General features: G+C 39.4%; 1 protein-coding gene across 4 annotated transcripts; it reads left to right on the top strand.

Moving 5' to 3' along the window:
* The first annotated feature begins 14900 nt into the window (after nucleotides 1–14900).
* Nucleotides 14901–22603, top strand: LOC149944535 (uncharacterized). Of its 4 annotated transcripts, none has more exons than XM_090174787.1 (4): nucleotides 14918–15011; nucleotides 20481–20538; nucleotides 20605–20748; nucleotides 21067–22603. In XM_090174787.1, exons 3-4 carry the CDS (start codon nucleotides 20625–20627, stop codon nucleotides 22563–22565), a joined length of 1623 nt encoding a protein of 540 aa, XP_090030913.1. In that variant the 5' UTR covers nucleotides 14918–15011; nucleotides 20481–20538; nucleotides 20605–20624; the 3' UTR covers nucleotides 22566–22603. The 4 variants fall into 4 exon arrangements, with proteins under 4 accessions (XP_090030911.1, XP_090030913.1, XP_090030912.1 ...); XM_090174786.1 differs by having other exon boundaries at nucleotides 20601–20748; XM_090174785.1 differs by lacking the exon at nucleotides 20481–20538 and having other exon boundaries at nucleotides 14901–15011; nucleotides 20601–20748.
* Nucleotides 22604–23472: the final 869 nt, after the last annotated feature.

The raw sequence follows: 23472 nt of genomic DNA, 5'->3' as shown, positions 1-23472 counted from the left end.
TGATCAAAAGCGTTGAATGGACTTCTAAATTAAAAGCCGGTGGTGCAATATACGAGGAATTAAAAAATCAGTTAAAAACCCCTTTCACTAAGACTAGTCAAGATAAAGTTTATGCATCTTTCAAGGAAACTTTAGCTGCACAGGACTTCAAACAATTATTGCTACTCACTAAAATAAGCCTAATGACTATAAAGAAATATTAAAGTAGTTAATGATATATAATTGAATACACTTTCTTATGTTTTAGAATGAAGCAATATCTCAAGATGAAGTGGTTCTGGGGTTGAATTACCTGCTACCTGAACTTTTTACCTGCCGAAGCAATTACACAGAAGAAATATTACTAAATAGCAATACTGTTCAGCCAACTATTGAAGAGAATGAAACCATGTACTATGTCATAGGATATATACTGCATAAGTTGCAAATTCATAAAAACACAAGCTACAACAAACTAGGAAAGTTTCTCTCTGAAACAAATTTGGCAAATGTTCCCATTGGTTTTAAAAAATGGACTGATTTACAAAACAGGGGAGCCTTAAAGTACCCTACAAGAGAAGCCATGGAACTATTTATTTTAATTCAAAACCATGTTGGAATGTTCTACGGCCCAACGTTGGTTAAAAACAAGAAAATAAAGGCCATTGGAGCAATTTCAAGAGGCAGATGCATATTTTCAAAACAAATGGAAAGGCATGTGTTCCGGTGCTGGCGTAAAGGAAGAGTCTGGAAATATGGTTTTGAACGTCATCTTGAGGAAATATTTAAATACTGTGGGAAAAGGACACACAAACAAATTTAGAAATAATTTCAAAATGACTGAAAGGGTAAAACAAATGGCCACTAAGACAAAGACAGAAGAGAAGAAAAAACTTAAATTGAACGAAGAAGTCACGCAAGAAATAATAAAGCAATACAAATTGATGATTTAATATTAATGATTAATATCAAATCATCTATTTAGTGAGAAAAAATTACCAATGGAATATTTTCGCACGTTACTTTGAGTTAGTGTTGCCACCCGTTATTTTAAGTTTTATTTTTCCCTCTTCTAGTCGCTTTAGGAATAGATAATATTGCACAATTCTGAAAGTTCGTTACAAAAGCGCAACTTGAAATTAATTTGTTGACACTTAGTCTTTCGAATAGTCTTACACGTTTGTCTGGCACAAGAATACGACGACTTAGAGGCCTTGGGTCAAACTTTACCCTACATAGATTCTCTCCTTTTTGTATTTTTCGTGGAATACGCTTTGCTACTGTTAAATCACAAAACCCTCTTTTTTTCATTTTTGTACTCTTTAAATTTATTTACTTTTGGTCGCCTTTAGCTGATACATTTTGAGCCGCTACTTCATTGTCAACCGTATAATTCAAGGTCTTTTTTGACCTATTCGAACGAAATTCATCCTCTTGCTTCCCCCTTTTTTTGGCCTACCAAGAGGGCGAACTTTAGCCCGTTCCCTCTCCGATATATTTCCCATATGGAAAAACTTTTGAAGCTACCGGAACTTAGGGAAGCAACCGACGTTCAAGGCCTACGAAAATTACACGATTCATGTAGCATTCAAATTCGAAGCCTCAAATCGTTAGGATTGCTCAACGATACGTACTGGACGAACCAACTCAAGGAATCCATTTCAAACCCTTTCTTGTCAGAATGCCGTCAGACCAATGGAAGGGTTTCTTATTTTATAAAATAAATGATAATTCAAAATGGCTCACATTTCCAACTTGGACTGATTAACTGCCTTTTTATTCCAAAATAAAAATGAAAAGTCATCTTCTACAATTGGTATCCGTGACTTCTTTGAACATTAATATCTTTTGTACTCGTAGATTACAAATTATTCAACATGAACAAATTGTGACTAGTTTGAATCAAATTGGAATATTTCAGGAGATAATTAACGAAAATCATTACCTTTCTGCTGCTGTTTTTTTTTAACGTAAGAAGTATTTGTATTTAAAAAGAAGGAACTCATGGGATTTAATAAAACTAAATGCCGATAAAGGCAACAAAATTGTAATAATAGATTTACATGATTATGATGAAAAAATTGAGACCTTGTTAAATACTGAGGACTATAAGGTAACAAAAATAGACACAAGTGAAAAAGCCGATGAAGAGATTAGAAAAATAGTCAACAGAGACCCAAAAAATACAAGTTGGCAAGCCAAAATATACCTCTCCTCGGAAGAGTTTTTAATTTTCAGTGAAACGTTACTCTATCCGTGGTTGTGCGGTAGAACGCTCACCTCTCGTTCAAGAGGGCTCGGGTTCGAATCCCGGCCGATTTAAAAATTGTATTACACCCAATGACAAAAAGAGGGCGCTTTTGGAAAAACCTTTTCCCTGATTCTAAGAAACTGCGTACGCAGTGATTACCCTTTGCCTCGAAAATGCGAACGCGTTCGCAGGCCTGACAGACAGACCCACAGACAGACACGGTGGTTGTATAACCCCTCCTAGGATACAAAGTCCCCTCGGAGAGGTAAAAACCATAACACGGTTGAATTTTACCGGGTAATATATCCAAGCTTCTCTACTCCATACTTATATGCCCTACCAAAACTCCACAAGGAAGGTATTCCGATGAGACTTTTAGTAGCAGCTAGAGAGAGATGGTCCTTTTAATCAACTATCAAAATATCTGGTTAGAATTTTCAACCATTTAATTGAAAATTACGACAGAAGAATTAAAAATTCTTCACAACTATAGTTGATGATCTAAAAGACATAAAACTAGAACCCACAGATAAATTAATCAGTTTCGAAGTATGAGTGTACCTGTATACGTGCTAGAGATTTTGAAGATAAGAATAGTTAAGAATTGGTTAGTTAACCAAATTTGATGTAAATACTTTGTTAGAGTTAACGAAATTATGTCTGGAATTAAATTGTTTTTCATTCTATAATAAGCTATATAAACAAAATAGAGGACTTAGCATGGGATAAGTTTTACCCCATTACTAGCTAAAATTTATATGGAAGACATTGAGAATATTCTCCGGGAATCGAAAAATTTGCAATGTAAAATGGTGAAAAAGAAATGTCGATGACATCTAGGCTATTATTAAAGACACCAGGGATTATAGCACTGATCTTTTAAATTATACAAATTCCAGTAACCAGCATTAAATTTACTATAGAAAGGGAAAATGATGGCTCTCTATCCTTTCTCGATGTTATAGTTAGCCGAAACACTGATTTCTCTGGTATAAAATTTTCGATTTTTCAAAAAACGTTGCATTGGGGCAGATATTTAAATTTTAACTCTGAACATAGTAAAAACGTAAAATTAGGGACTATAAAATGTTTAAAATCCTGAATTGAAAGCATATCAGACCAACCAACAAAAAAAATTAAAGATCAGCTGTTAAAATCTCATTACCGAGTTATATTATATTATGTTATTGACGGAATTTTTAATAACAATGTAATAAAAAACAACTGAAATAATGTAGATACTACTGAAGAAACCTAAAAAAAATTGTGGTTTTCCCTTACATTAAAAACCAATCCGGAATATTAAATAGATTGATAAAAAGTAAATTTAACACAGATTAATTAGTAAAAAGAATAAAACCCTAAAAAATGTATTAAGCAAATTAAAACCAAAAATCTCAAAGAAAGGAGTTGTCTATAAAATTATTTGTAAAACGTGCAAAAATTCATATATTGGGGAAACCCAAAGATCAGTAAAAACCAGGTTAAAAGAACATGCCTGTAATAAAAAGACATTGCTCAAAATTTATTAGACAATGATTACAATCATGAAATTGACTGGGATAACCCAGAAATAATGTACTCTGAGTTAAATTATTTTAAATTTAAGTTCATTGAAGGTGTTTTTATAGCAAAAAAGGGGGAGGGGGGTTTAAATTTAGAGGAAGGTTTCGGAGAGGCCAAGTTTTGGGGCGTGATTACAAATAAAAACTTCTGAATGTACTTTTGTAAAAATAAGTTATGATGTCGGTATGTTTTTCTGTAAACGTTTTAATTTAGTATGCCTGACGAAGACTGCTCGGACAGTCGAAAGCCTGCTTACCTTTTTAGTAATACAAAGTTTTATTAAATCCCATGAGTTCCTTCTTTTTAAATATTTTATTAGAAATTTATTTACAATGGTATCAATAGGTTTTAAAGTTTCAAGTATTAACCGAAATAAATTAAATTGGCTAAATTTATATCTCAAATGATAAAAATATGAAAAGCTATACTTGACAGGGAAATTTATTTGACTGTGTAACACAGGGGTGACGAAATGGGCGATCTTCATCTTCAAAACGGTGGTCTTCGAAATTAGAAATTTGGGCTCGTTTTGTGAAAACGGTGAAATTTTTTTACATTTTTCATATTTTGGCCATTAACTTCAGTTTCGTCAATCCATGTCGTATCAGGTGTAACCATAATATTGATTAAATTTATAAGAATTAATCAATTATTATGTATTTAATAAAATTGTGGCAAGATGTTTATCTACAAAATGATCGAGCCGGCGAAATACCAATTTGTACCTAATGTATCCCAATGTAAACAAAGTAGTCCAACCCTGAGCAAAACACTAATACATAAACTTAACTGAACCGAAACCAAACTATCCTAGCCTAACGATACACTAACCTTATCTTAACAAACGTAACCTAAGAGAACAGAAAGTAATTTAACAATTTTAACATAAGTTAACTTATTCTTAATTATTGAATTTAGTTTTTTTCATTATTTAAAAACCTGCCAATATTTAAAACAACACGTTAACCCCATTTTTTGTAATAAATGATATAATACAAAAAACCAAACCTACTTTACATTTGTACTTTTCTAAACAACTATATTAAAAACTAGATTTACTCAAGGTTTTATGAAAAAAATAAGGTTGAAATTAATAATTATATTTAAAAAAATTAAAAATCAAAATTTTAATGAACGAGAGAGCCATTTACTAAGATCGTGTTCTTTACAAAGGGAAAGTATAGTTTTATCTCCACCGTACTAGCGGCCTCATAAGTGTTCGGTCCCAACAACTCCGTTTAGTGGCGAAAGCAAATATGCAAAAGGCCTTATATTTTTAAACATTTTTCCAGATAGTGGGAGCTGTTGTAAATCCCTATGTACTGAAGGGTGAAGATGTTCTCAAAGCCCATTGCTCACCACCAATTCATGAAAACAGTGAAGTTATAATCACTATTGTGGATCTCGCCGAGAACGATGAAATATTGCCTCTCCTCGGATTTCCACCGGAAGTGTGGATAATGGCGCTAATATCTTTCGCGGCTGTAGTTCTCCTGTCGCGATTCTTGCCAGTGGTTGCCTTAACGAAACGAGGTTCTTCAAAGTTGGTGGAGTACTTTTGGTTCTTCGTAGCCGATCTACTTAACAATGGTAAGATAAACTCATACAGTTTTTAGATTAGCGTTTCTGGTAAATGACGATTTCAACCTTGAAAAGGTTCATCAAGAAAATCTGTTAAAATCTAACAATAAGAACATAACTACGATAAATTTTGATCTTGACAAATTTTGAAATTGACCTTGGGCACCCATGGTCTAGAAATAACTCAACTTAAATTTTAGGAAATAACAAAACACTTTGCACCTCCATTTAACTTCCAGCCTTTTATTGGATGTAGTTCTCAAGATAAATAGTAAAGAAAGATTAAAATATTTAGTTGATAAAAATGTTGTTGCTATCCATATCGAATAGCCACAATAATAACATGATAATATAAATATCCTTAATTTGAATTTAATATAAAAAAATCAGTATTGAGTCAGCCAAATTTAAAATCCGCCAAAGATTGAAATTTTGAATTTCTTTCAAATGACACGTATTTCGGTTTGTTTGACTTTAGTTAACAGATACGCTAAATATCCATCAACGATTTTAATTCATTTAATGTATATTTGTTTAAATGTAGCTTTGCCAACTGATAAAATATTAGCCACCAGGACTTTCTTGTGTGGGTGGTTGTTGGCAGGTGTGATCTTCAGGAACGTTTATTCAAATAACTTGAAAGGCGAATTAATATTGTCAAAAACCAAGTTCGTTGATTCCATCGATGATCTTCTTTCGAAACCGGAACTTCGTGCTTTTGTGCATTACAACACTGGGTTTCATTCCGTTATTAAAAATGTAAGATAATATTTCTTTTAAAACACTGGTTATACACCGAGGGCACTAGATGAAATGAGCAAGATCTGCTCTACAGAAAACTGAGAATATTTATCCCGTCAAAGTTCGTCAAAGTAGCCTATGACGACCATCATACAAAATAACCAAAATGTTTTTACACTTTTGACCTTCCGAAAGACCTTCTTCTACAATAGGCGGGCGAAATATTAAGTTAAAATACACGGCCAATTTTAGTGGGCAGTTCTAAAATGAAGTTTAACGCGCACATTTTCAATCTGAAAGTCATTTTGGGTGCTGCTAAAATCGGTTTTAAAAACTAAATTTCGCAAAACTTACATTATTACCAATCCAATCGTAATTTTATTAAACAACAGGTAACTCAAAAATACTTGAGGCTCTACAGAAATGTTCGGAATCTCTGGCCTTTGACCGTTCTTTGCCCTTGACCATCCGGAGCAAAAATGACTCTCGCATCCTTCGCAATGTAAGGACGGCGAAGGGACGCAGGGTTGTTTGACCGACTACAGACCTGTGCTCCAGGAGTAATAGGGGCAGAGGCAGCCATATCGCCCCTGACAAACGCTTATTCCTAATGGAGTTAATTTGTGGACGACCCACAAGGAAACTAATTACTTTTAATTTTTCCCAACGAATGTTAGAACGTCAATAACGAACAATATTCTAAACTGCATCGAGCTGTTCAGTCTTATGGAGCGATTATCGAGGGTCATAGCAACGATGTTCTGAACTGCATTTACGACGGAAAAGGAGCATTTTTTCACGGATCGAGTTTTATTAGTTATCTGATCCACTTGTATGAAACACACGATTTTAAAACCAAGAAGATCTATCTGGGCAAGCAGCACTATGAACGAAATTTTATTCACTTTATTTACTCAAGACGTCTCGAAGATGATTTAAAGGAGCTCTGCAATTACAGGTGTAACTTTCTAATGGGAATTTGAACGATTTTGCTGCTGGTTGGTGACAAGGGAAATATATTTGCACTTTATGAAGAGCAGAATATGTAGCCGCAAAGAAATGTTAGGTTTTAAAGATTCCCGGAAGATATTATCTGTCCTTTTAGAAATCTAACCCGCGCTCACAGGGTAAGGTCGCCACCTTTCACCTGAGGCGGAGGGGCGGGGTTTTTCTTCACGACGCTAACCAGTTGCGGCTCGCAAATTTAAATCTTATTTATAATCACGATTTTAATTTCTTATGTAGTATTATGGCACGCTATCAGTATAACACATCTTAGGTAACGCTTAAGATTAGTGATATTCGAAAGATAATCTGGTGTCAACTTTCATTAAAATATGACTTAAATGTTTATATTTAATGTTGTTTTATGGCACACTATGAGGGTCGGATTAAGCAGAGTTTCTCCCGACGGCAATACCTAGTTGAGGGCCGTCAAATGAGCTCAGTACACAAGGGGGGGGGGGGGAATCTAAACGTGACATCGTGAGATTTCGTGATTTGATTAAAGGGCAACGCAAGTGAGCTGGCATTTGTGTGCCTTTGTATGCAAAGTGCGAAATTTACGGTAAACTCGGCATAGTTCCGCCAGTACCGAGGGGGTGGAGCTTGCGTTGCCCTTTAAGATATTAATTCAGCACCCAGGGGCAATTGCCCCCTTTGTGATCCCTGCCCTTAATTCGGCTCTGCACTTCAAACATGCTTATGTTATTCGCTGGAAACTTACCTTTCCAGGCTCTCGAAAATATTTAAAATACTTTTCGTTAGAAAAATAGTGCCTGGCTAAAAACATCATGTACTGAATTTTCAAAAATTTCATTGCAAATATTATATGTTACTTCGGGAGGTAGATAATTTAAGGCAATGTTGGTGTGTACTCTTTTAATGCTTTGCGGTAATTTGACGAAAATTGGTGTTTGCCTTCAGCTGATATCAGTAGAGCCCAAAATAACCATTTTAATTAATAATGATCTTGTAACGATAGTTTTGGGTTAATTAAAATAAATAATTAACATCGCCATAATAATGTAAATATTATACTATAGGCCTAAAACATAATTCCCAAAACGTTAGGAAAGGGAATGTTGGGAAAGATTGACGGCTTTTAAAATTCATTTTGCGCGTGAAAATACCTCTACATGTTATGGTCAAAAAAGCACACAAAGAAGGCTGTGTGCCCAAGACATGTACGGGTAGTGTCGCGCGCTAAAACGTCATTTCAAAATCCGTCAATAGTTCTTTTTATAAAGTAACGTGGCCTTCTTGTTGAAATGTTGCTCTTACGTCACAGTCTCTTACTTTGACAAGCCTACGAGCGCGCGCTACAGTCGCGAGGAATATAGCTTTTTCTAGAGCGCGTGCAAATAGCTCGTGCGAAGAATACACTAATAAAGCTGGGTTTTGTGACGTAAGAGCAACAGTTTAACAAGTTGGGCAAGACCACTTTTTATTTTATAAAATCAACTATTTCCGCTCCTGGCCAGATGGTTTTTACCCTAGAACGTCTCCTCTTTCTTAACAATAGAACGCGAGGGTTTAACCCTTTTGTTATAGTTTTTCTAAGTATGTATATAGCTACTTTCAAATGTTTCGAGAAGATTCCGTACGGTTCAAAATATCGCGATTTGTGAAAATACCCGGACGGTAGTGACGTAGATGGGAAAGTTTACAAAGTGTGGTGAAATACTGGACGGGAAAGAAAAATAAGTGAGAAGCGTAAAGCGGCAGAACGAACTTGGACTAACCACATCAATCCGACTTGGACCAGAAGCTGAAACTCTACGCTCCACAGTCGTGAACAGTTTAAATTAGGGCAGTCGTCAAGTAGTTGCCGAAAATGTAGTTTTCGTTCACCGATGGGACTCTTCGACCAGCCACCAACTACGCTCTGTCGACGGGATCGACCCCAGCAGCCATAGGACGCCGGAGCCGACGCTCTAATGAGCCCACGCAGAGATAAGTAACATTTGACTCGCTGGGTTACCCAGATTGCACGCGTAGGCCATTCGTTGGCATTATCAAGAACTTCGTGTTCGCCGTATTGAGGAGTTTGTCTCCGCTTTCGATAACTAGTCGCGCGTTAGGTTATTAGTGGGGTACCCCGTTTTTGTTCGTCAAAAACCTAGTTTTAGAAATCTAAAACTACTCGTCACTACCGAACCGAAAAATAACCAAGATTGCTGTTTATATCTTCCACTTAATGTCAGTGCTGTTTTAATCATTTTATTTAATGTATAACCTAAAGAATTGGTAATTAGTATATGGTTTTAATAACCTTTTAGTATAAAAATTTAGGATAGCGTTTAGCGTAGGAACTTTGGCCGTTTAGCTTTTTAGTAGTGTTTTAATTGTTTTGTAAGTATTTTATGTTAATATTAAACGTGTTTTTAATCATTAAACCTTTGCGTTCTGAATCGCCCTAAATCATAAAACAGTTTTGATTAGAGTTATTTGAAGCGTTATAGATTATGCTGGTCAGGATGGGTAATTTGCTATCTTAACCAGGAAAACATTACAATCTCTACCTTTAAAAAGGAGACCTCAAATATAAACTAGACTAAATCGTATAATAAATGATTTGAAAATGGTGATGGCACAAATTTACGATGCAAAAAGTCGCCCTTTTAGAGGTTGAGATTAACGATTTTAAGATATGAATTTGCCCTGTTTATAGAAGTTATTTGTTAATAAGATTATATTTAGTATTCAAACTGAAATTCAATTTATGAAAATAACTAATTTATGCCAACCGAATTAATTGTTTTAGACATTTACGTTTCTTTGAAACTGATCAAGGGTTACCAGCAAGAAGGTATGACAGTGCTTTTGAGAAAGATTTTCTCCTGAATGAAATGGAATTGATGAAGGAATTGGGACCACTATCCTGGAATTTCTTGTCCCCTATTTTCGGAATCTGGATGTGTGGCATCATACTAGCTATCGCCATTTTCGTGACAGAAGCCATTTTATGGAATAGATAAAAAAATCAACAAAATGATATTGGTTCAGAACTGATACACCGATGCAGCTGAGATATCGTATCATCTCATATGGCCAGAAGCCCACTCACAATACCCAGCGTTAGCTTCCACAGTCCTAACGGGTGACCAACAGCCATATAGAGCAAGGGAAAGCTACTGCTGACAGTCGCACCTTAGATGCCAGCCATCTAACCCTTCGAATGGCGCAGCAATGGCACGGCCACACAGCTATCTAGAAGAATAGATACTCTAGCACCGCCGACAGACCAAATTACGGAAGTCGAACCGGGGAGTAAATGCACCAAAAGGGGGACAACGGGCACACTGCGACCCTAAGGGCCACCCCGCCTCATTCGGAGACACGCCGTCGCACAGCTGGGAAGGAATAACCAGATTTGAAATATTATAAGTATCCAAACTTGGCTCATTGAGCAGATTAATATTTGAACAAACTATTGTAAAATGCGAATAAACGAAATTTAACTGCTTGTGTTAATATTTTATTTATTAAATGGTTAAATCTGCAAACATTTCTATAAGCTTTAGTGGCCTTTTATATAAAAAAAACTTACTTTCTGACTTGTGATTTAGAAATTACCAATTTAATGGAGGAAATGTGTTTGTCTTACTGTATCTGTTACATACACTTTTATCTGGTGTAATGAACTCTCATATCTGTTTGATTCAAACGGCTAGAACGCCTCCAAATGGATCCATTTATAGCCAAGAATTGAAAGCCATTTGGAATTAAAATATGATGGTGCGATGGAAATGTCTCTTCCCTTTATAGAATGTTGACTGTTTCTACCGGGGTTGGGTAACGACGAGGAAAACATATAGCGTCTGTTTTAGCGTCTGTTTTCAATGGCGAACCAATGGGTGCGTAGCGTTAGTTTTTGGTTGCCTGGGCTGGATTAACCATTAACGAGATAAGGAATTGCTTAGGGCAACAAGAGAATTGGGGGCAACAAAAAAGTTTCTATTAAACACTATTCCGAAACTTAAATAGTCAAAATTTAAGAAAATAGAGGGAATTTCTACTCTCAAAAATTGACAACGAGTAATCACGGTGTTTCTACCTTCGTGTCCCCTCGCTCGATTTTCAGGGGTGCCCACTACCACTGCTCACGATTGCAAACATAGTCTCCATAGAGCCGCCGCAACGTCAGTTTTTCGAATTTTTTCTTTTATTTATGGTGGTTTCAGCTGAGTCAGAGCAGGATCCATTCCCTTTGTTCAGATGGCTGCATTGTAATGAATGCTTATTACCCTTATAGTCTTTATTCGTGGCTTAAACATACTTTCCTAATTTGACAATACTTATGTATATTTTTTAAATTAATTTTTGATAATGAAACCGGTACGGGGTACATCAATTTCAGGATTTGAATTTAGTTGAACTAGAAGTTTGTTACGACACATTTCTGCGGGTATACGGTTTTCTAAAGTTCCGAGTGCGATTTAGTCATTTCCAAAATTAAAATTAAATTTTACTGTTAATTACGGTGTTCATTACTCCATAGGGGCCCAGGGGGCATCAAAATGTTTATAGTGCTTAGGGCAGCAACAGGGGTTACAAAGTCTTTTTTGAATAACCATTTTAGGAAAATTCTAATAGTGTAAAGTCATTAAGACTGAATATTGTTGGAACAGCGGATGGTGTGAGCCTATATTTAGTTCTAATATTCATAAAACTGTCATCAATGAAATGATTCGCGCAAATTCGATGGCTAACGTGTAAATATTCCGTAGATTTATTTGTAAGCCCATCATTATTGAAATTTTTCAGCCACAAAATGGAATTAAAATGTAAATGAAGTTAATATACCAATAAGCCTATCTAATGAAAATGCGAATTTACCGGTCTTTTTCTTTAAAAAAAAGATAAACGAGGATTTCTTGTTTTCGATGTTTAACAATTTAAAACGGAACAATATACCCCAGACATACTAAGCTATTTAAAAACCTTGTAAAACTAGCATTAAGTTAGCTCCCCTCTCACGTTGTTGTTTGTTAATTTAACCATATCATAGTGACGGAAAAAAAACCGTCAGTCTGCCACATCGAGACGAAAATCTGCCGCGATAAGGATTCCAAGTAGAGGATAAGATAACAAAAATACCTCAACCAACTTTGTTGGGAATTTTTTTAAAGATTTTTTCGGTTTATTATTCGTCAAGGATTACAGTAATGCAAAAGGTTTAATCGAAATATATTATTTAAAAAGATATGATAAATATAAAAATTGTTACTTTCGAGCGATTTTTACTTCGGAAAATACTTCATATTTCGAGATTTGTGTACGTTTTATATAAGGTAGGACTGATGACGAAATAGATTTAACGACAAAATATAACTAACTTTTTCTAATGTGTGTTTTTATCCCAACATCATCACGGGAGTCGGAACAAGGGCGAAAAATATGGGATTTTGGTGGGGACCAAATATATTGTATTTTAGAGGGGAATTTTAAATTTGTTTGCAATAATCTGTTTTTTTTAAATATGTGATTATTATTAAAATTAATACTTGCGCGTACTATAGTCCCTACGATTCGAGGGGCTAACCACTTTTGAAATCAGGTGTACAAATCAGCAGTGAAATCACTGAAATCCCGTCAAATCAGTAGCTTTCATAACGTTAAATCAAAAGTGAAATCACGTGAAATCTGAAATCAGGTGTACAAAATTTGCAACATTGGATAGCCCCTCGCTTCGATTGCAATTGTTACGATTCCTGATTGGGATAACAGAAACGTAAAACTTTTAACCGCCAACCTAACCTAACCTAACTTTACTTAACCTAACCTAACCGCAGCGCCCCCCAGCACCGCTCTTGCTAATCTCGGTTGGCCTTATAGCATCGCGACCTAGAGGACATCGTATCAAGTGAAATCTCAATAACAAGTAAGTAACATCGTATGACTGTATATAGATAGTATCCGATAAAGCGATATTTCGACATTACAAATACTAAAACAGTATTCTCATGAACTGCAATTGATATAGCACTAAAATTTTCTTCGAAAAATGTTTTTTCTCAAAAAACAAGTGTTTGGTTCTTTCTTGGCTTAATCTATCACGTAAATCAAAGTGTTTTCCTTAAAAAACGCCCAAAGCTCCTATTTTCACACCGTTAGCAGGGTTGTACAGAGATGGTTCGATCACTTCCATAGGAGAGTTTGGCTAAAGAAAAAGTGGCAAATAGATGGCACGCCCAACACTGTGTACTTATGGGCGTTAGTACTGAGGTGCAGCCTAATTTATAGGAGATAGCGGGAAATTTAAATTTTACAAGCTAACTGGGATCGCTTTAATTTCTGTTTCGTTTTTACACGTGTTAATTTTAAGGAAATTTATTTTTGTAATATTTATAATTAGCGAACATTAAATTTCAGTTTATCAGATATTTATTTGAACTAAAATACAAATTTTGTACTAGAATTAATAAAGGAATAACACTGACCGTAGTTTTGCCTTTTGGCTCTTAATTACCTTAGGTTTGCTTCGAGGTTTGCTTCGAGGTTTGCTTCGAGGTTTGCTTCGAGGTTTGCTTAGATGGTTCGCAATTTTCAAAACATAAATTGCTAATGAATTTTTAACAAAGTGACAAGTAACTTATTTAGAGATCATAAAGAACCGAGATCGATCGACACGATAACTTGGTAGTGTTCCCTTTCCGTAGTTACTCCAGTGTAATGAGGTAAAGGCCACAAAATATCTGTAGGGGCTACTTACAAGGAGACGACCCGAGGTGTTACACACCGATTTTGTTCAAACTCGGGGGAGTGGTAGACCTTCATGTGACTTGAAAAATCCTAAAGGGATTTTATTCAATGGGCAACGGTTTTGCCATGGCAACGAAAAATGTTTTTGAAAACATAAAATGGAAATTTTCAAATGGAAAATAACATGCCCATTGAATAAAATCCCTTTAGGATTTTTCAAGTTACATGAAGGGCTACTACTCCCTCGAGTTTGAACAAAACGGTGTGTAACACCTCGGGTCGTCTCCTTGTTAGTGTCACTAGCGCCATCGTGTTAGAAAAATATTTCGCCAAATAAAAAATCTAAGTGATCGAACCACCTCTCTACAACCCTGCCGTTAGTACCAAAAGTTCATTTATTTACACAGAAGGGTTTGTACAAAAGAGTTTGTATGGCCAAGTCTTAAGGACTTTTAGGCCTAGTACTAGGCAGTGTAAAAAAATAAATACTTTTATTTATTTGTATGATAAATTCTGATACTAAAGGTGAGAACCGCTATTTTTTATCATATATATTCCCGAAGATATCAGCTTTTAAAACACACGTGCCTTCACTATGTCCTACATTTGAAAAAATTCTCAAAATAGCCGCCAAACCGTTACATGGTTTTTTTCTCTCAGGTGACGCAGTTAAGAATTATAGAAAGACTGATTACCACGATATATAAATACCCCCCCCCCCCCCTAATTTTCATTTCACAAAACAGACTTTTTTCTCGTAAAATAATGTATTTTACCCTAAAAACCCTAATTATCCCCGGTATATGCCTAAAAAATATATATTTTACCTACCCAAAACCCCATATCTTAACCCCGTTCCAGTTAGGATGTTGGTATAAAAAGTTAAAAACACACTTGAAAAAAATAGTAACATCTTGCCATTAAATATATTTCGTAATCAGTCCTACCTTATCCAAAAGGTACAAAACCCTATCTTCAGAGGTTATCTTTATTTCCTGCTGCGTAGTTTAGCTTCCCCGTTTTTTAGGGCCTTGTTTTTATAGCGACGTTGTTTTGTGTCGCTGTTTCTCGGTCTCCTTTTATCTCCGCAGTGTGTTTTCTCTTCCTCTTAGGGCTAGCTTTTTCTATAGGCCTAGGCCGCTCCTATTCTCTATCCCTTGCATCGAGTTGCGGCCGGTGCGAGAAGGTAACTCATTTTGTTTGTTTGAAATCCTTTTACTTTGTGTCCCCGCTTTTGCTTTCGCGCTTGCGGGTTTCTCTTTTTCAAACCCTTAGCGGGACAGTATGCTACCTAAGCGGTCTCGCCCCGAAGACTTGCCTTATCCGGATCCGCCGGTAAAGGTGGGCCACGTTTCGTCCATTCCTCCCCTTATTTTCGTCTCATCGGATTCCGCCAAGCCTCTCGCTTTGTCCGCCAAGGACGTGGTCCCCTCCACTTCCTTCAACATCAGACTATTGTATTTATATACCCCATGCACCGCCTAAGCATTACAGGGGTTTTTCATCATTTGTCCCGGCCGAGCCGTCGACCTGTATACAAAATTAGGAAACGCTTCCTAAACGACGTACACAAAACAAATATACACCCGTATATTTGTAACACCTACTCATGACTCACTCGTGAGTTCGTCAAAATTCACAACGATATAACGCATTACACGTTCAAGATCGTTGATCGTTTCGTTATCCAGATTTCTAAGAGCATCCGCTTGGAGTGGTCTTCTTATCAAATGGTTCGTTTTGGGACAATTACGAACATAATGCTCCGAGTCTGCTTCCAGAGCACCGCATATGCATTTGGGGGATGCAATATGCCCCATGTTGAACAGGTAAAGTGGGAACTTACCGTGTCCACTTCAACAGAGCCGATGTCTCCGATATCCGTTTTTCCAATGGTAAGGTTTCTATCACTCCTGTAAATTCCACAGCTGCCGGTAAACTCCGCCAAGTTAGCGAACTGGGTAGTTGTCCCGTTGAATAGGTGGATGCCCCGAATCTTTCGTTTCTTCAACGTCGTAAGATTATACATGTTACTTTGTCCTATTCTGATACGGAAGTGAAGAACGAAATTTCCTTCAAGGCTGAGTCCCTGGTAGAATGTCGCCGTCTAGGCCAGAACAGCAGGGTGTTTCTCCTTGGGTTTAACTCTTTTGTCCCAGAGCGTGTGCAGATATATAGTGAGCTGTTTTATGTTTTGCCATTCGAAGATCGCCCATTGTGTTGTCGTCGTTGTTTGCGTTATGGTCACTCTGACAAGCGTTGTCGTCAGCCACCTGAATCGAAACGGTGTCCCCGGTGTAGCGAAATCCACTCTGATCCTGATAGTTGTAAAAAAATATCTTGCCGTCTCCAGTGTAAAGGCCCGCACCCTAGTTTCTCTCGCTCTTGTCCCGTATACAGTAAGGAACTTGTCGTCAAACAGACGCAAGTGTCCAAAGGTATTTCTTTCTCGGAGGCTCGCATTTCTGTAGCCTAAAAAGAACGTGCTGTTCCTTCGACCCCCACTTTTTGTGCGGGCTCTCACGAGTTCCCTCAGCCTCCCGCTAGGACCCCCGCCAAACCATTATTGGGTTTACTTCGTGCTGATCCCTTCTCCCGCCCTACAGCCAGAGCCTCAACCCCAGTTAGAGGGTGATATCCCTGTAGTGACGGATGTACTTGTTGCTTTTCTCGCTGATCTCGCTAACATTCTTAAAGACCCCCGTCGCAACCGCCAACCTGCTGTACATATTCTTCAATCGGCTAAGAAATGCTTTGCCAATCTCTCCCGGATCGACGGTGAGGCCCTACTGCCGCTGCGTGATATTCCTGTTGTTTCCTAGTCCTCCTGGGACGATGAAGTGAGTGGGGTGGACAAATCCATTTTTGAGGATGAATCCCACTGATTATACCACTCTTCAGTGGAATATTGGGGGGGTCCGGACCCATTTGGGTTTCTTCACGCAACTTGTTCGGAAGTTAGATCCGTTAATGGTAGGTTTACAAGAAACCCACTTATCTGATTCCTCTTCAATCAATATCCGTTTCGGTCGTTATTCGATTTATCGTTGTGATCGGAATGGCCGACAGGGCGGCGGTGTTGCGCTTTTGATCTTATCGTCTATTCGCTTCGTTAGAGGTGGTGGCAGTTTCTTGCTTCCTGAACAACAGCTGGACGGTGGTGGCCAGTGTGTACGATTCCCATGGCTCAGCTCCTAGGCCCGACTTTGATTTACTGCAACCATGTTTGGGTACTTCGTGCGTTTTACTAGGTGATTTAAATGCCCTCCATCCCTTGTGGGGCAGTCCCACAGCTGATGCCCAGGGCATCTTGGTGACGGAATGGTTTGAACAATTTGATAGCTTGACCCTACTTAATGACGGCTCCCCGACCCGAAAACGTAATATAGTTCAAAATGATTCGGCCATCGATCTGACTTTCGTAAGTGCCGATCTGTCGCCTATGTGCAGTGATCACTTACCTCTCCGCAATCGCTGCTCTCTGACTGTTACCCCATTGGTAGATTCCCCCCTCAGTGGAATTATGCAAAAGCCGACTGGCCCTTGTACCGGACTCTGATTCACCGGGCTTTCGGTAGTTGGACTCCGGCTGCTTTGATCGAAGATACTGTGGAGCTTTTTACGAGTAAGGTTCTTTCTGCTACTCAGGCAGCCATTCCAAACCGGGGGGCCGGCTGTCCTGGTTCACGCTCACTAACCCCACCTTGGTTGTCCACGCGTTGTTCCATTGCCTTGAAAGCCGCCGCTGTGGCCCGACATCGGGCCTCACGTACTTCGCGGCGCGAGGATATCATTTCCGCTCGCCGGCTAACGGCCCGAGCCAAGGTATTAGTCCTTCGTGCCCGTTCCGCTTCCAGGTGGTCCTACAGTTCGTCTCTGGCTGGCTCAGTCCCTGTTAAGTCTCTTTGGAATAAAGTACGGTGGTTCGAAGGTGTGACAACCCTCTCTCCCATTCCTCCTTTGTGCTCGCCCGCTGGGCCAGTCTCTTCGGCGGCGGAGGCAGCGGACATTCTCGCTTCTCATTTCTTTGCCGTGGGCACGTTGGGGGCCAGTTTCAGTGTTCCTCTCCCGGTGAATTCTCCTTAGGCCCTCTCAGTTCCGTTTTCAACGAACGAGCTCCGCCATTGCCTCGCTCGGAGGAAGAACATGGCGCCGGGTTCCGACAGGATCTCTGTTCTCCTACCTAAGAATCTTCCCCATACGGTACTTACAGTCATTGTATATGCCAAGCAAGATGGTTAGTCGGCTGGCTTCATGCGTTCCTCCTGGAAAACTGGCATAGTTCTGGCTTTCCTGAAACCAGGGAAAAACCCCGATGACCCCTCCTCATACCGCCCCATTACCCTTCTGTCGGTTCTTGGGAAGCTTTTTGAACGGCTCATCCAGCGTCGCCTTGATTGGTGGCTGGAAGCGATCACCTTATCAGTGCGGCTTTCGTCGCGCCCGACGCAGTATTGACAATGTTGTACAGTTGCGTGAGGTTGCGAAGCACGCACTTTTATCCAAACACTCCTGTGTCGCTGTTTTCCTGGACATCAAAGATGCCTTTGGGAATGCTTATCGGGATTTCCTCCTCCGCAAGCTAACGCATTGGGCTGATTGGTGTTTTCGGTCATACCTGACTGGGCGTTCTGCTTGGGTGCGTATTCGTTCGTCCCTATCCGTGCCTTTCCTCCTGCTCAGAGGTGTTCCGCAGGGCGCGGTCCTCAGTCCACTGTTATTCAGTCTTCTCCTCAATGACTTGGCCCTCGGTTTTTCCTCCCGTGATCCAGGTGGCTATGTTTGCTGATGATATTGTGCCTTTTCTTACTGGCCTTTCTCTGGGGTTACTAAATAACCACATGCAAGATGCGCTCGATGCAACTAACACCTATCTTCAACGTCGGGGTCTTCCCCTGTCTCCGGCCAAATGTATCGCAATGTGTTTTACACGTAAAAGAAATCCTGCTGCCTTCTTCACACTCAGTGTGGAAGGACTTGCGCTGCCTCTTGCTCGTACAGCCCGTTATCTGGGTGTATTTTTCGATAGCCGTCTCACCTGGAGGCCTCTTATCGTGTTGCTACGTACACGCTGCCTACGTTTACTTAGTCTGCTGCGCTCCATGACAGGTTCTAGTCATGGAGCGCACTGCCTCGTCTACAACACTTGCACTCCTGGACACTCTTAAGAGTGCCTGCCATTTGCTTTCGATTTTGATTGGTGTCGCAACGCTAAATCAGTCTGCCTGCCCACTGAGTTGGCTACCGAGTTTCTGAACCGGCTAATGCTACTTGGCCCCGAGGTGTGTGTCGTTTACACTGACGGCTCCCGTTTCCTACTCAGGACTCGCCTTTTATGCCGCCACTCTCGATATCACCTATTATTTTCGCACCTCTGCACTTCTCTCTATCTGTCGTGTAGAGCTCACTGCCATAGTCCAGGCTATTGTCTGGCTCCTAGATCCTAAAATTTATGAAGCGGTAATCTGCTCGGATTCCCGGTCTGCTCTCGCGCTCTTTAGGCGCACCGATCAAACCGACCCGCTCTTGTTTCCTCTGATGGGGCATCTTCGCGCCTCTCCAACGACTCGCTACACTTTCCTTTGGGTTCCAGCGCATGTCGGGATCCCAGGCAACGAACAGGCGGACCGTGCGGCGCAGTATGCTGTGGGGTCGAATGTTGTCCCTTATGTTTTTGCCCCAGTTGACGTTCCCCACTGCAGGATAATTTTTCGGACTGCTCTCCTTTCCTCCTGGCAGCTTCACTGGGATTCGCTCTCGGGGGGCCACTTCCTGTACTCTGTTCATCACTCCCTTTGTTATCTGGCTCTTTGGAGCTTGCGCCTTCGACGTTCCATGGAACGTCCACTGGTTTTAGAGCTGACTGACCGTTTCCCCACCCCGGCTGTGCTGTTCCGGTTCCAAAGGTCGCCCATTCCTCTCTGTAGGGGATGTGATGTCCTCCGTGACCTGGAGCAATATATGTTTCATGGTCCCCAATTTTCAGGCCTCAGGGGCGCGCTGATGAACTGCCTGCCGCCCGCTGACCGTTCCTTGGCACATAACGTTCTCCCTCCCTGGCAGCGTCTTCCGCTCCTGCGTATGATCGTAATACTTCTGTCTAAGATTGAAACTAGTAATCTAGTTCCTCAAGCTTAATAAGTTGATGGTTTGGTTCCAATGTAGTTGGTGGGCATCAAAGGGTTCCTTAAGACCCAATGCCGAGTTTTACCTTCACAAAAACAATCGCGGTTAAAACTTTTTGCACTACTGTAATCCTAGACGAATAATGAACGGAAATTAATGGTGCCTATGATATTTTTATATAAGTATGTGTCTTTGGTAATATAATTATAGTAATAACAAGTTGGCCCCGCCGTATTATAAGTTCCACATCGTAGGTGTAAAGCTAGTTCCCCAGGCATATCCAAAACACACTATACTCAAAATGTTATAAATCAAAGGAGTTTGGTATTAATTATGGGTATTATGATACTAATGATTGTACGTTACACAGATTCACCTACTATTATTCTAATGATATTGCTACGTATGATTGTACGTTAAACACACCACTCTCAGCTTCATTTAGTGTCATATTTATGGATATTGTTACTTATAATTGTACGTAACATATCTTCATTTAGTGTCATACTAATTGATATTGTTACTTAAGATTGTACGTAACACAGCTTCATTTAGTGCCATACTAATTGATATTGTTACTTATGAATGTACGTAACAAAATTGATAAAATATTAACTATCAAATTTGTACTTAATATTTGTATTTAAAGATAGCTGCATAGTTCCGATCGATCATGTCTTTGAACTGGAAATTGATTTACGCTGTCAAGGAAGGGAACAACGATCAAGTTCGAGAGTTGTTTAACGTTGGAGCGGATGTCGAAGCGATAGGCGTAATTGAAGTTAAAATCTTAGGAGGTATCTATCTAAATGCCAATAATTATGTTAATGGTAGTCTGTCGCAGAAGATTTTGAAATAGGAATCTCATCACTCATTGGTAAAATTACTCAGTAAATACGATCGAAATCGCGTTGAGGTGTTGATAATAGTAAATTTTACTGCAGAGTTTTTATCGTCAGCAAACCATAACCGCCTTATCTTTCGTTAGCTACAACCCTTCATTATTTGGGGACAGAGAAACCACTCGAGGATAATTGTCCGTCCTTACAATTTATGATCATTGTCAAAACAGACTATCATTATAAATTAAATACAAAGTGTCATACTTATTTCAGAAATCTCGCTTACTGCCTTGTCGTTGGCAGCTCACTTCGGACATTTTGAAGTTTGTGAAACCCTCATCGACAACGGAGCCGAAGTAAACGGGAAGGATATTTTTAAACCAACACCTCTTTACGAAGCGTCCTGTGAAGGGCACGAGAAGGTCGTCCGACTTTTATTAGAACGCGGTGCTGAACCAAATTCGAAAAACCAAGATTCCACTTTCCCGTTACATGAGGCGATCGTTTTGGGGCATACCGGGGTCGTCACTTGTCTATTGCAATACGGGGCATGTGTCAAAGCTATTGATTATTCAGGCTTCACCCCACTCGACATTGCTTGTCAGTTGAGAAGCAAACACATTATCCAGATCCTACTTCAGTACGGAGCCAAGAACGGTAGCGAATATTCCCCTTCTGGTGAAATCGCGGATATGCTGGAGGCCAATAAAAAAGATTTCTTAGGACGACACGACTTGTACCAGGCGGCCCGTGCGGGACAGTACGACGCGTGCACGGCGCTACTAAAGAAAGGGGCGTTGGTTGACCTGAATCCGGATGGCCTGTTCAGCCCCCTTAACGCGGCGAGCGAGGCGGGGGACGTCAGAATTGTCCAGTTGCTCCTCGAGAATGGGGCCAGAATCAACGATCATAACGCGTCGCATCCGCTGTGCTTAGCCGCCATGATGAACCATCTCGACGTGGTTAAGTTATTGATTCGCCACGGCGCGTATGTGAATTGTCAGGTTAATGGCGAAACACCGTTGCAAATGGCCACCAAAAAGGGCCACGATAATGTAGTGTCGTATTTGCTCCAAAAAGGGGCCTTTGCCAATTTTAAATCTATGGATGGCGGAACCGCTTTGCATATCGCGTGTATCTACGAACACGAACCGATCGTAAGTAGGTTATTAGCCCACGGAGCTCACGTTGACGAAACTGATGAGGACACGAACACGGCGTTGCACTTAGCCTGTGGCCTTGGCAACAAGAACATAGTCGTCAAGTTGCTTCGGAACGGTGCCAACATCCACGCTAAAAATGAACGTGGTAAGACCCCTTCTGACGTAGCCAAGTCCTTCGGATACGAGGACATAGTGAAGTTTATCGACACTGGTTCCGATGATAGCGTCAGTGCTACTGATAGTACCAGTTCCATTGGCGGTAAGCAAGACGCTTCCAACGACGATTCGGACAGTGACACGACCATGGAGTACTCGTTTTCCAAGATTGACCACGTTAAACAGCATTCAACTAATCGAATCTTGCACAACGACGACATCGAAGAGTTGAACGCCAAAATAGCCCAACTTTCGTCCTTAATTCGGGAAGTTAACGACAAGGCGGTCAATCTTGTTCTATTGGAAACAGATTGGGCACAAGTGTCCGACACTGTGACCAATTTGAAAAAGGCCAAACTAGCCAACGAAATAAAAACGCTCCGATCGGAGATTTCATTGTTGCGAACACAAACGAAGAACGTTTATCGTGAAATATCACGATTTATTGAGTAAATTGAGATCAAAATTTCGTGTTTTACTTTTTCACAAATATTTCATTATAAAATTTAAGTGATATTTTTCCCACAGAGACAAAATTATAATTGTAACGCGTATATTATTTGATTATAAAATATTTCTTCATTTTAAGTTGTATTACAAAGTATATAACAATAAGTAAATTACTTTTAGAAAGAACATTGCAAATGACCGTAAACCAGTACAACCTAAATTACAAATATTCAGGCCAAACGTAAACATTGTACTTTTCCCTTTGTTCTTAAGGAATAAGCTAACTAAAACCACTAAATTGGAACGTGTCAAAATCTCTACTATCATTTCCTGTTCTCTATACTGGCCTACAGACTCGCGTTGCGTGTTACCAGAAGTTTATAACCCTACGAGAGAAGTGTTCGTTTTCCGATAGACCGATTCACAATTTGGTGTAATGAAAGACTACTTTATAGGGGTCAACAGCAAAGCGCATTCGAGGTACGAGACTATGAATTTTTTTCAAAATAGATGGTTCTGTGTTTAACTTCTGTCACTATTTGGATTTCCGCTGAGGGTGGAGATCAAAGAGTAACCCAGTGAAAACTTGTCAACACTTTTCGTACGCAACGTCTTGTTTTCGAGGTGTTAAATTAAGAAGTTCGCCTAATCATAATGTACAATATCTGGATAAAAAAGTAAGTTTATAAAAAATGCAAAAAATTAAAAAAACATCGTTCTTCGGATTATATTTACTCAACCCTCAAAAACAAGTTGGGCCGTTAGGAATAAAGTTTCATGCGCTTCCATAGGGGATTCCACTCTATGTGAGGGGTTTACTCTATGGTTGAAAGTTTTGCTGTGTATTTTAGGCGTGAATGGTTTTGGGGACACTCAAATTTATTTGATTTTATTACAATTTTAAGTGAAA

Source organism: Leiobunum rupestre, chromosome 5 (genome assembly GCF_980474605.1).
Source record: "Leiobunum rupestre chromosome 5, qqLeiRupe1.1.hap1, whole genome shotgun sequence".
Classification (NCBI taxonomy): Eukaryota; Metazoa; Arthropoda; class Arachnida; order Opiliones; family Sclerosomatidae; genus Leiobunum; species Leiobunum rupestre.
This window is presented reverse-complemented; position numbering and strand designations above follow the sequence as displayed.